Below are 14,017 nucleotides of genomic sequence, written 5' to 3'. Positions count from 1 at the left end.
AACTCCTGGCTTCAAGTGATGCTTCCACCTCAGCCTCTCAAAATGCTGGCATTACAGGCGTGAGCCACTGCACCCGGCCAACTGTGCCTTTAAGCATTTTTAAGCCTATTTCAAGGTTGGAATTTAGTTTGGAAAACCATTACACTTCCTGTTAAGAAAACATCAACTTCAGTTTTTCACCTCTTTAAACTACTGTTTTGATGTTATAAATCGTTCTGTTGTGAAACTGTAATACAATACCTTAGTATGGTTAGATCTTTCAACACTGTATATAAAAATATGCTGAAGGAACATAATGCGGTTTATGGTTTACGTACTAACTGGCAATAGGATACAGGTAAAGAAATTACTTAAGGAAACGGCAGATAGCATTTTCTAGTTAAAAGATAATCATGTTCCTTAAAACTGTCAAGGTCAAACTATCTTTTCTTTGTAGTATTCATTTGATGTTACAATTTTAAGAATTTTTTTCCTAAGGAAAAGAACTACAAGAGTGAAACAAAAATGAAAAGCCCAAGTTTTCTAGTCACTTTACATAGATTATCAAGGATCTTTGTTTTGACTGTTTACTAAAATAAAATACATTTGTCACACTTTCTTCATACTACTTTCCAGGTTTCAAAAGTGAAATTTTTAGAACTGTTTTTGGTTTCATTCCTAAAAAATGATACCTACCTAGCTCAAGAGACATCCAAAATATGTACTAGCTAAGTAAACGGCGAGGGAATGTAATTTTCTAAAGAACTCTTTCATGTGACAGAGACTCATATCAAAAGGACATCCGTACCTCTCTAAATATTTACCAAGACTGACTTTAGAACTGCTATAGTAACTTTTTTTACATGCCAAAACAACAAATTGGGAGTGGTAGAGAAAATATATATATTTGATGATCACCTATCACAGGGATGGTATCCCATTTTCTATCCTAGGCTAATTCCAGCCAGTTTTTGGTGAAGGTCTGGGACAATTTAAAGGAAAGATTGGCTGCGAATGTGGATTCAGCAGGAAAAAGTACAGCGATCCACCGGTACTAGCTGCCACTGCAGGTGAAGAGGAGTGGAGTCTGCAGGTGAAGCCTCTGCTAGTCCTTTGTATGCACTATCTCAACCCCCGTGACCACGCCACAGAGTAGAAATTAGTATCCCTACTTTATAGGCAAAAAACCAAAAGAACCAGAAATGTAAAGTAACATAGCCAAACCTACATAGTAAGTATGCAACCAAGCAAAGACCTTAACCAGGTCTTTCTGACTCATGGCACTACCACCTCATCAAGGTGCCTCAGTATATCAGTTCTGGTCTAAATTGTTCCATAGATTCCATTCTCATTTAGTTTTCCTTAAACCTCTCATGAGGTTAATATTCATGCTCAAAACTGGAGTAAAGAAGCCAAAGACTTATTACATGTGACTTCAAATTTATTATTATTGTGTGAAATAATTACAAAATATAATTATAAAATAAATTGCATTTTTAAAATTTATTTTATTTTTTATTTTTTATTTTTATTTTTTTTTTTGAGACAGAGTCTCACTCTGTCTTCCAGCTAGAGTACAGTGGTATGATCTTAGCTCACAGCTTCCTCTGCTTTCTAGGTTCAAGCGATTCTTGTGCCTCAGCCTTCCGAGTAGCTGGGATTATAGGCGTGTGCCACCTTGCCTGGCTGATTTTTGTATTTTTAATAGAGACGGGGTTTTACCATGTTGGCCAGGCTGGTCTTGAACTCCCAACCTCAGGTGATCCACCCAACTTGGCCTCCAAAAGTGCTGGGATTACAGCCATGAGTCACCACGCCCAGCCAAAACATTACATTTAAATGGATAATCATGTAATTTTTAAATTATTCCAATTACTTCACATAAATTTGTATTGATAATATCAAAGTTACATTCCAATGTGAATTATTTCACAACTATGAATCTTTTGAAGTGTGTATTTTGCATCATAAATATTTTAAGTAAAGTGTATAGCAAAAAAACTGTAAATTTATCTGAAGACTTCACTGTAACTTAAAAAAAAGTTTATAATTAAGATTTGAGACTGGTTACCGACCCTTACTTTGAGGGTCTGTCTTAAGTTTGACATAAATTTAAAATATAAAAATATTTTCCTTCCCAAATTTTTTTTTGGTTTGGTGTAAAACATTTAGATTACACATCAATGATAAAGTGAGAAGTACTTTCACACTTCCAATTGCTATTCCCATTTACAGCCCCCAAAATTAGACATTCATTTTTCAGAGTGACATTAAAATTTAGCTGTCTGTTAATAATTTAGCTACAATTCAAAACCATAGAGCCTAAAGGCTGTCACACTGAGAGGCATTAACATGATCTAAAAAGCAAACCTTCATGCCTGGCACAGGTTGAGTAGCCCTTATCTTAAATGCTTGAGACCAGAAATGTTTCAACGTTTCCATTTTTTTTAGATTTTGGAATATTTGAGAGAAAGAGAGAGATACGTATATACATATATTATTAAGAATGTTTAATAGTGTATATATATATATATATATATATACACATTCTTAATGGTTTAGGATCTCTAATCTCCTTAATAGTTTAGCATCTCTAATCCAAAAATCCAAAATCCAAAATGCTCCAATAAGCATTTTCTTTGAGCACCACATCAGCACTCAAAAAATCTTGGATTTTAGGGCATTTTGGATTTTGAGTTTCAGATTAAGTGTACTTAACCCTTAATGACAAGAATGTAAAATAGGATATATGAGAGAATGCAGTTTGACTTTAAATAGAGCAACAGTTATGATTGTGCCATTCTGAAATCAATCTAATTTTTCTAGGTGCACTAACCAGGTGTTTTAAGCACTCTCACGCTCGCCTTTGAGTTAAAGTGCAAATCTCTGCTCCACCATCATGTGGCAAGTAGGGCTGTGAATACCAATACCAAAATACAACACTGTTTCAAGACTTGAGATTTACATATACAATCTCTAGCAGAGTTGCGGCCAGAGTCAATGCTATCATATATATACGTACTACAAATGTCTCAACACCAAAAGATTCAATGGATCTGAAGAGATTTGGATTTTGATTTGCACAGTCTGAACTTCTTGATTCTAGACTAGAAGATTAAAAACACACAGTTGTATCAAATTTGCAAGAAAAATTAAGATATAAGCATACTTAATGCTGACGAGGATTTGTTTGTATGAAAACAAGCACTTTCATACACTGCCAATGGGAATGTAAATTAGTACAATGTTTCTGGACATATACAATTTCATAGCATTTATGATGTCTTAGAGATGTTCCTATTCTTTGACAAGGAATCTATTCCAAGGACATAATCCTAATTTCAGAGTGAAATATTTACATTAAATCTTCAATGCAGCTGTTATTTCTAATAATGAAAATAAAGGAGATACCTAAATTTACACCTATAGTAAAAAAAATAGGATATAGCCATATAATGACATTAAAAATGTTAGTTAACAAGGGGTTTTTAATCCAGTGTAAAGTGCTTAAGACATAAGTTTAAAAATAAAAGACACACAATTGAGTACACAGTATCTATTTTCCCAGCCCCTTTTTCTAAGCAGAGGAAAACTGACTTGAGGGAAATTATGCCAAAATCAAACTGTGATTGTTATTGGGGCACAGGATTATGGGTGATTTTTATTTTTTATTTTTTGCATCTTTATATATTATCTGACTGTCCTACAATGAGCACATACAAAATTTTTCTAATCACCATGCCCATTTCATTTTCTTTTTTTTTTTTTTGAGACCGAGTCTCGCTCTTTCACCCAGGCTGGAGTGCAGTGGCGCGATCTCGGCTCACTGCAGGCTCCGGCCCCCGGGGTTCAAGCAATGCATTCTCCTGCCTCAGCCTCCCGCGTAGCTGGGACTACAGGTGCCCGCCACCTCGCCCAGCTAATTTTTTGTATTTTTAGTAGAGACGGGGTTTCACCGTGTTAGCCAGGATGGTCTCGACCTCCTGACCTTGTGATCCACCCACCTCGGCCTCCCAAAGTGCTGGGATTACAGGCGTGAGCCACCGCGCCTGGCCACCCATTTCATTTTCTAAAGATGACCACTGTTCACAATATGGAATATAACTTTCCTGACCTTTTTAATTAACTTATAAACAAAACAAACATTTTCTATTAGTGTGATCATTCTGTGCACACTTGGTTAAAACAATCGTATATGACTTTCATAAACAGAAAAAATTAAAGTTTCTTCATGAAATTCAACTATTTGCTATTCAAGGAGATGAAACAGATTGGTGATTTGCTGAGTCATCTGCTTATTTCTCACTCAGAATGCCTCTGGTTTTTCTACTTCTCCCTATACATTTTGGAAGAATTCCAAAGGTACATCAGAGAAATGGCCCTGGTAAGCTGAGCCTGCTTCCAGAGTGACCACAGTGAGGCAAATTCAAACACGCTCCAGGCCGGGTGCGGTGGCTCACGCCTGTAATCCCAGCACTTAGGGAGGCCGAGGTGGGCGGATCACAAGGTCAGGAGTTCGAGACAAGCCTGGCCAACACAGTGAAACCCTGTCTCTACTAAAAGTACAAAAATTAGCTGGGTGTGATGGCGGGCGCCTGTTATCCCAGCTATTTGGGATGCTGAGGCAGGAGAATCGCTTGAACCCGGGAGGCAGAGGTTGCAGTGAGCCAAGATCGTGCCACTGCACTCCAGCCTGGGCGACACAGTGAGACTCTGTCTCAAAAAAAAAAAAACAAACAAAAAACATGCTCCATTCCATTCAATGGACTGGTGGTCACATATTTTAACCATGAAAGGAGCAAGAATTCACTCAACTTCTAACTCAAAATTTCTTCTTAGTTTTCTCACTGCTACCCTGCAAGTAGTGCAAGAAGAATCAAAGAAGGATGGCTATTAGTTACATAACTCTTACCACTAAAAAGAACCTTTTGTTATCTGTGTGGTTCGTCACCCTCTTCACTTCACAAACGAGACTTGAAGACAAGAAATGTCAGGTGACTTGCTCACAGACACACTGGTCAGGACGCAAAGCCAAAGCTGGAACTGGGGCCCATCCTGACAAAATGACACTGCTGCTGCTGTCTACAGCTCCCCTCCCCAACTCTCAGGAGCTGGTGTGCCTCGCCTACAGCTGGCCTTAGAGAAGCTGCTGCCAGATCCTGCCTCCACCATTCCTGCTGTTCCCTGATTCTGACTCCCAAGAAGACTTGGTTTTAGAGCTAGGGAAGCAATGAAGAGCACCACAGCAGTTGCTGCACATCATCAGCACAGACATCCAGCCAGCCCTTCCTGACCCCAGCCCCTGCATAAAGGGTGAGAGGGGAGCAGGTGCCTGCAGTAGGTAGAATCATGGAAGAAAAGCACGAGATTAGGAAGAGCAAGGATTCACCACATCATTGCTTATCTCTCTTTTTTAATATGACATATATTTTCATGTGTTACATATTCCCTTCGAAAATCTTTTCAGTGAGTTATGCTAACATAATGTTTGATGCCAATGCCTCCTATGCAAATTATAAGCAAATTTGGTAGCTATTTTATAACACAGCAAAAGAGAAAAGGTGGGGATGGGAGACAACCCCTAATTCATCAATGTGTGATGGGGCCAGGCATTCATATTCAATTTACTTGAAAAAGATTGCTCTCAAACTATGCTGCAAAATGAACATCCCTGGCAAAGAGATGGACCCTCTTTCCTTTCACAAGTTTATTACAAGGCAAAGTCTTCTTCAAGTGCATTTATGCTTCAGTGGTGGATTCCCAAGTTTAGGATCATTAATCTTACTACCAATAGCCATTTATTAAAGGCAAGTCACAGTTCTAGGGACTGTAGGAGACACAGCAATGTAACAACATAGATCCTTTATTAGTGGAAATTTTAAGTTTCCTCCTGCGACCAGGAATTATGGCTTCCTTCTCACAGTTAAACTTCTAAAGTACACACATAAAGAATGAGATTAGTCATTTAGAGAATAACCCAGAATTCCAGAGTCTTAGGGGATGACTGAGGGGTTTGGGAACATCCGAAACTCCAATCAAGAGGACCTAGGATTAAAAAAAAAAAGGAGCAGACAGAGGACTAAAACATACTCATGACTTGGGAAGTAAATACCTAATCGAGTACACTGTACCTAATTTGTATAAAATACTGTGCAAATGTTAAGAGATTGGTCAGCCCTGGCCATAGAACCAGTAGCTAGAACATCTAGGAAGATCAGAGATGCTTGGTCTGGTTAATACAAACACTATGTTATAGGACAGAAGACATCTACCAGAATGTACCATGCCCTGGATCAAACACCACTAGACACTACTCTCACATGTTCACCATATAACCTTCAGATTACCAATTCTTTTTCTGGTTATGAAAAGCAGTGCCCTAGGTTGTTATAATGGTCACTGGAATGGTTTTCCCCCGCCTTATCTCCATCTTGCAGAGTCTGCTCAGTGTGAGTCCAATCAACCCTAAATCACAGGTGACCCCAGTGCCCCCCAGGAAGTCATCTGGAAGACAGCATTCAGCCATCTCCAGCGGCATCATTCTCCTTCTTTCAGAATGCAGAAACTGATTCAATCTCCATAAACTGGACTTTTTTTTAAAAGCTAATTTTAGAAAGGTGGAAATACTTTTTAATTTACCAATCATATTTCTTCTTAACAATGGATGTAGTCTTTTCTGTTGAAATGAGAAGTTTCTTAGATGATTGTACAAAATTATCTATTCCTGTGTTTCTCTGGTATGGATAGAGCGTACCAAACACTTTTAGTAAACGTCTTCATCAACAGACAGTTCTCTCCTAGAAGCTAATGAGAGAATTCTGTAATCGCCAGGAGCTTTATCCCTGACTAGGCGTGCCCTACCTATAATGAGCAATTTATGAAAGCTGTCTTTAGATAGACACTTAGGATCTTTATTTAGGCAACAAATAAATCAAGGTGTGATCATATGAGGGGCTTAGAGCCAGTTTTAGGTCTCTCTAAAATGACGAAAGCATGATATAAAGTCTGTGTCCTCTTGTTAGCTTTTTTTCCAGTTGTTTTTCTGTATCTCAAGGTCACTCCTGCTGCCCTACTTTCAGCGTCCCAGGTTCACACTGCACACGGGGCTGGGCTTGGCTTCTCGGAAGGTACGCTGGAAAGTTTCCATTTCCCTGTCTTGGCAGATGACCAAAGTTAAAAGTAATGTGCATCTTTCTGAGGAAATATTTTTAAAAGTAAATGACTATTATTAGCTGCTACACAATTCTACCATTAGATTAGATTGTATCTTCCTTTTAGTAATTGCCCATCTAAAGTTCTACTCAGATTTTCACTGGAAAACAGCTCCTTCCATCTTTCTTGCATAACTGAAGGTATCTGACCATTCTTTTTTAACTTTAAACAAATCTGTATTAAATAAAGGTTGTCACATAATTGGGTATTCCTCTACTTTGTACACAATTATTCTTACTCTCCACAGAAAAGCTGCTTCTTAACTTCTCATCTGCTGTTAGCAAGCACTAAAATCCTGATTTTAACAGCATAGTAGTAAAAATGCCTCAGCGATTTAAGCTGAAAGCAGTACATTGGTACGTGGCTCTTTCACCCAGTATCAGGAATGTAAAAATGCCTTTTTATTCAAAAATACAAAGTAAATTATTTGTAGGCATGAACAATGACAGCAGTAAACTGCTATTTATTGTCAGCTGAAATCAGTAACTGATGGTTGTAGTGATTTTTTAAAAACATCACCCAGCGTTTTCCTCAGTCATTTTCCTCAAATGGTTTCTCTGTAGTTACTGGTGAGAAATACTGCCTTGAGCTTCCTATCACAGTTCATTAATAAATGTCAAGCCCTATTCTAGGAATCAGAAATGCCACCTCCCATCCCACTTACCACACCCATTCCAGGGTCCTTCTCTTCTTTAGGAATTTCTGTGACTACAACTTCTGCTGTAATTAATGGAGAAGCCACCCAAGCAGCATCTAATAAAGCAGTTCTCACATCCTTCGTTGGGCCAATGATTCCTCTTCCACCATATTCACAAAATCCCCAACCATAGCTCATAACCAGCTTCTGAGGAATGCTGCACAATTGTTTTAACTACCAAAGATCCTTCAACACCTACATTCTTAGCAGTGGTCACTGCCAGAATGTTGAGTATTCTTTTAATAATTTCTATACCAATTTTTTAATTTTAACTAGTTGGAGTTAATGAGTCCAAGGCTGGAATGCACTGAAGCAAGGCACAACCCCATCCCAGAATGGTGTCTTCTTCAGTAGCAGCTCTTATAGCATTAAGGGCATCTGTAACTCTGTCTTTCTTTTCATTAATTTTGACATCACTTGTCACACCAACCTTCAGCACGGCTACTCCATTTTAAAGTTTTGCCATTCATTCACTTTTACCTTTTCATATTCACTAGCTGTGATATCTAACTGCTCAATGATTTCTTGAATACAATTTTCAATTCAAGACTTGTCACCATTTCCTTTAAAGAGCATAGCATCACCTTTGGTCACAATGACCTCTCCAACTTTTCCTGTGTTATGAGGCCTACCCCTCTTCTCCAAACACTGCACCACCAACAGCAAGAGCCATATCTTTAAGCTGGTTCCTTCTATTGTCAACAAATCTGGAGCTTTTACTGCTATAACCTGAGGACCAACTTTTAGCCTATTCAAAAGGAAGGTTCGTAGAGCTTCTCCATCAATGTCTTCAGCAATGACAACCAAAGGCTTATAGTGAGCACTGGCAATTTCAAGAGTAGGTACAATAGACTGGGCACTAGACATCTCTGTTTCACTCAACAGAACATAGGCATCCGTGAACTCACGTTTTTGACCTTTTGATGTATTAATAAGTTATGCAAAAATTTAGCCTAATTATTCGATGCATTAATAAGATACACAAAAATTTCAATGTATTAATAAGGTAGGCAAAAATTAGATATGGTGATTCTAATGCATCATTCAGTGTTTTTCCACCGTTTACTGTGATGACAACCCTTTTCATTGCTTCAGAAATGATGTTGCTGATTTCTTTGTCTCTATTTGCAGAAATTATAGCAACCTGAATAATTTCTTCAAGGGTTATCACAGGTTTAGACTGCTTCTTAAGTTCGGCAATTAGAGCATCAATAGCTAACATCATACCTTTCCTGATTTTCACTGGATTAACACCTCTGCTAATATTCTCAAAGACTTTCTTGACCATAGGGAGTGGAAGCACAGTAGCAGTGGTGGTGCCATCCCCAGCCTCTTCATTTGTGTTATTGGCAACATCTTAGTGTTACCGGCAACAAGCTTAGCTCCAATATTTTTATATTTATCCTTTAAGCCAATTGACTTTGCAACAGTCACACCATCTTTTGTTACTCTGGGACTTCCCTATCTTCATTCAATAATCACAGTTCTTCCCTTCAGCCCCACTGTAGCAGCTACGGCATCGGCTAAAAGGTCGACACCTTGAAGAATTAAGGCTCAGGCACCTGCACCAAATTTTACATCTTTGGCATAAGCCCAAGTGAGATGAGGATCCCAGTATCCTGGTCTCGTCTGCGGAAAGACTGGGTAATCCAAGTATTTCTATGGGGCAGCAGCAGCAGAGCTTGTGCAGTCAGACAGGTCAGCGGCCAGTGAGGGACAGGATGCAAGACACACATGGCGATGAGCCACGTCCCCTCCCTCCGCCTCTCCCGCACCTGGTGGCACCTTGTGTGCTGGCGGCTCCCACCACATTCCTTAGATCTTAATCTACTAAAGTGATAAAATTATCCAAGTGAGTAATCAATAATGGGCACTCAAACAGCTCATCTTCATTAAAATTAGGTAGCCTTACTTTCTTAGAGAGATAAGCAGCAGCTCTCAGTTGCTCTGGTGATAAAATTCTCAGAGTGCTAGGAGGAATAAATGTAGCAATATCCATGAGTGCCTGAGGTGGGCCAGGCATAACCCTCAGTCCTTTTGCTCAAAAGAAACAGAAGACAGCTGAATTAAATAATGGTCAATTCCTTTTGCTCAAATAAAAAGGAAGAGAGCTGGATAAAATAAGCTAGAGATAAAATAATTTTAAGGGGGTTAGCTCCAGATGCAGCAAACACTAGGATCTTAAAGAAATACACACAAAAATATATAATAAAATATTATAGATCATCCCATCACTTGCTAGGCCCTAAAAGTTGATGAAGCATATGGCAAAGGAAAAAATACTATGGGAAATACAAATTTATTTTATCATTTTAATAAAATACTTCCTATTTACCTAGAAGATTTTGTTGACATTAACGTAGTATTAATCTACATCCCTCAATAGGGAATAATCATTCCTTCACACCAAACATTCAAACCTGAAGTAGAAAGCAAGGAAAGAAAATAAGAAATAAAAATGAATCATAAACTTTGTAAAAGTTGATCCATACCTTGAATTTCGAAGACAACATCAGCAAGCATCGGCTTATTAAGGAAAAACTTGAGGGAAGTGTTATAAAACCACAGAGGTTTTCTGGCTTGATAGGTTTTGCAATTCCTTAGGCAATTAATCTATAAGGGAAAACAAAAATACAGGGGAAAGGTTGTTTAATATGCTTTGATAACATATAGGCTAGGCTAGGAATTTGGAAAATTATGCTAAATCTCAAAAGAAATATGATTCCCTACTCTATGGCATCTCTGATCACAGGTTTCAAAGGAACTTACCTTTAAGAACTGTATGGGCTGCCAGTCAGTGAACAACACTGCTCTCTTCGGCATTCACAGCAGTAAACGAATTGCCTAAGTGAAAACTCAGCTCCATGGCTGAGAAGCTGCAAGGTCCTGAAACCCTATGACTCTTTGTCGAGAAACAGACAACAGTAGTCCAACTCCATACAAATGCCTACTAAAATATGTTTACATGTACAACCTAATTTGTTCATTAAGACAGTCCTTGATTTGTAATTAAGAAAAATACACCTTTTGGCCAGGCACAGTGGCTCACGCCTATAATCCCAGCACTTTGGAGGCCAAGGTGGGCACTTGAGGTCTGGAGTTTGAGACCAGCCTGGCCAACATAGCAAAACCCCGTTTCTACTGAAAATACAAAAATTAGCTGGACATGGTGGCACGTGCCTGTAATACCAGCTACTCGGGAAGCTGAGGCAGTAGAATCACTTGAACCCGAGGGGCAGAGGCTGCAGTAAGCTGAGATTATGCCACTGCACTCCAGCCTGGGCGACAGAGTGAGACCCCGTCTCCAAAAAAAGAAAAGAAAAATACAACTTTCCCTTATCACACCATATCCTTCTTCTGCTTACTAGCTTAACACTTTCTCTTAAAGGAGTGAACATTTAAAAAAATAACCAAGAGTGATGAAGTGGTTCACCTCCATCTTTTTTGAGATGCAGTCTTGCTCTGTGGCCCAGGCTAGAGTGCAATGGCGCGATCTTGACTCACTGCAACCTCCACCTCCCAGGCTCAAGTGCTTCTCGTGCCTCAGCCTCCCAAGAAGCTGGGACTACAGGCATGCGCCACCATGCCCAGCTAATTTTTTGTAGAGACAGGGTTTTGCCATATTTCCCAGGTTGGTCTCAAACTCTTAACCTCAGGCAATCCGCCTACCTCGGCCTCCCAAAATGCGAGGATTACAGGTGTGAGCCACCGGGCCCGGCTGGTTCACCTCCATCTTCATCTCCAATCTTATAATCCTAATTGTCCTTCCTACTCACAGCAGAGCCCACTAGAACCTATAAAGTTTCCTGGGTTTCTGATCTGGCGTTCTGGAGACTCTCTCCCTTGATAACTTGTCTGTCCTGTCGTGCCTGGCTGGAGCTAGTGGCTCCGGGAGCAGCCTCTCTGTCTAACTCAGGCCTCAGTGCTTTATCCTTTCTGTGGTCTTCAGGCATCCCCTGTGTGCCAACCCTCCTGGAAGTCAAGGGCCAGCCTCCCTTTCCATACCCTCCACCCTTTTTTCTTTTCTTTTCTTTTCTTTCCTTTCTTTTTTTTTTTTTTTTAATTTTACTCTATTTACAGTGGATAAACAAAACAAGCCTGAATATTTTCAGGTAGTGTTACCCCAATGATGATGAAATAATAAGTCATTTTAAATACTAGGATTCATTAAGACCACAATCTTGCCTAAAGCCTATGTTGTTCCCTAATTTGGAATGATTTAGTTATGATTTTTATTGAAATATCATATTTTATTCACTTTAAATTCTGATGTCTCCACCCATTCCCCCTGTTGAATCTCAGAGCCCCAGCCCCGGTCAGAATGCTAATAATCCTCTGCCTGGCTAGCTAGGAAACTCTGAAAGCTTTATCCTTAAGAAATAAACATACAACATTAGCAGTAATAAGAATAAATGACACCTACTTCTCACTCTAAATTAATCTACTATGGTGGGAAGTTTAAAATCTTTGGTGAGGGGGGGAAAATGATATTATTCTTCCTCCTAAGGCAGAAAAAAACATTCCAGAATGGTATCCATACGCAAAACAGAGAGGCAAAACAGAATCATACAAATCCTGGTCCTATAAAGTCATTCTGAGATCCTATACACAACATACCATCATACACATGGAAAGAATTCAGGCATGGGAGTCAAGTGACTGCCACGCTTAAGGAGAGTAACAGTCAAAAAGCATCCTGGGCTGGGCAAGGTGGCTCACGCCTATAATCCCGGCACTTTGGGAGGCCAAGGAGGGAGGATCACGAGGTCAGGAGATTGAGACCATCCTGGCTAACAAGGTGAAACCTCGTCTCTACTAAAAATACAAAAAAATTAGCTGGGTGTGGTGGCGGGCGCCTGTAGTCCCAGCTACTCGGGAGGCTGAGGCAGGAGAATGGCGTGAACCCGGGAGGCGGAGCTTGCAGTGAGCCGAGATTGTGCCACTGCACTCCAGCCTGGGCGACAGAGCAAGACTCCATCTCAAACAACAAAAACAAAAAGTGTCACTGAATTGGAGAGCTCGCAGAGGCTTCAGAAACCATCCTATTTATCCCTCATTTTATAGGAAGCCCTCACTTGCTCAAAGCCACAGAGATGATTTGTGGCAGATTCACAATTGTAATCTACATTTCCTGAGTCCCAATTCAGGGTTACATCCCTGTGTGGTACTCAGTAAATGAGAGAGCCCCTTACCCTGGGAAAGCACAGGAAGAAGGGGTGAAATAACTCTTCTTTCCCCTTGTGCAGAGGAGGGAATTCAGTGCAATACCATGGATTGCACTGTATCACCCAGCCTTCCCTTTCCGCAACAAGAATTCATTTTATTCTCAGTATTCAAAGGAATGTGTTCCAAATCAGACTCAAGAAAAGGTTCAGGGTTAGAAGAAAAGGCAAGATTTCTGTACTTGTCAGCCAGATAAAGGTTATGAATTTGCATATTGTGACTATTTTATAGATGTATATTACACATGAATGTATGAGAGAACTGGAGAGGGAGAGAATCTATAAACAGATTCCCTCATCTATTCTGTTTTGAATTTGAAAAAAATGGGAGAGCAGAAGTTTGAGAGAACACAAATGTACGTGATGTACATTTTCACTGGTCCATAAACAAGTTAATCAAGACAACTAGATGAACTGTTTTGAAAATGAGAATATAGGCATATGTGCAAATTTTTACAAATGATTCTTTGGTTGAATTTGATGGTAGCAAGAGCCACCATCCTGCCATATACTTGTAAAACTGGACAGCTTCTGTATACCTGCTTCAATGTGTTACTAAAGAAAAAAAAATCTTACCCCTTAATTCCACGTTACTTTGTTTACAAAAAAAACTATTTTCTCAACTAAAGAACAATCGAGAATCTTCACTAAAAGCTAGTACACTTTTATATTTGTAAAACATTAACTTTAAAATGTTAACAGGTTTTAGAAAACAGAAAAGTCATCTGTATTAAAAAATTAAAGGAATAGTCATTTTTCTTATAGTTAAAAGTACCTTTATTCCGCTAAGCATTGCATATAACTTACCTTATTTATCTACTGCAGCCAATTTGTTTATCACAAAATCAGAAAAAAGAATACACTGGCTAAATTGTGTAACGGCTTAAAGTTTTGAAATGTTTTTAAA

General features: G+C 39.2%; 1 protein-coding gene and 1 pseudogene across 3 annotated transcripts in view; both read right to left on the bottom strand.

The window, feature by feature from the left end:
• RHOBTB3 (Rho related BTB domain containing 3) overlaps positions 1-14,017 on the bottom strand; it is an 86,828-nt gene that overhangs the window by 38,548 nt on the left and 34,263 nt on the right. For all 3 annotated transcript variants that reach the window (XM_030816999.1, XM_030817003.1, XM_003261630.4), the window contains exon 8: positions 10,381-10,501. In XM_030816999.1, the coding sequence (XP_030672859.1) occupies positions 10,381-10,501 (121 nt within the window). The remainder of the gene's footprint in view (positions 1-10,380; positions 10,502-14,017) is intronic.
• On the bottom strand, positions 7,691-9,887 carry LOC105739381 (annotated as a pseudogene).

Source organism: Nomascus leucogenys, chromosome 2, assembly GCF_006542625.1.
Source record: "Nomascus leucogenys isolate Asia chromosome 2, Asia_NLE_v1, whole genome shotgun sequence".
Classification (NCBI taxonomy): Eukaryota; Metazoa; Chordata; class Mammalia; order Primates; family Hylobatidae; genus Nomascus; species Nomascus leucogenys.
This window is presented reverse-complemented; position numbering and strand designations above follow the sequence as displayed.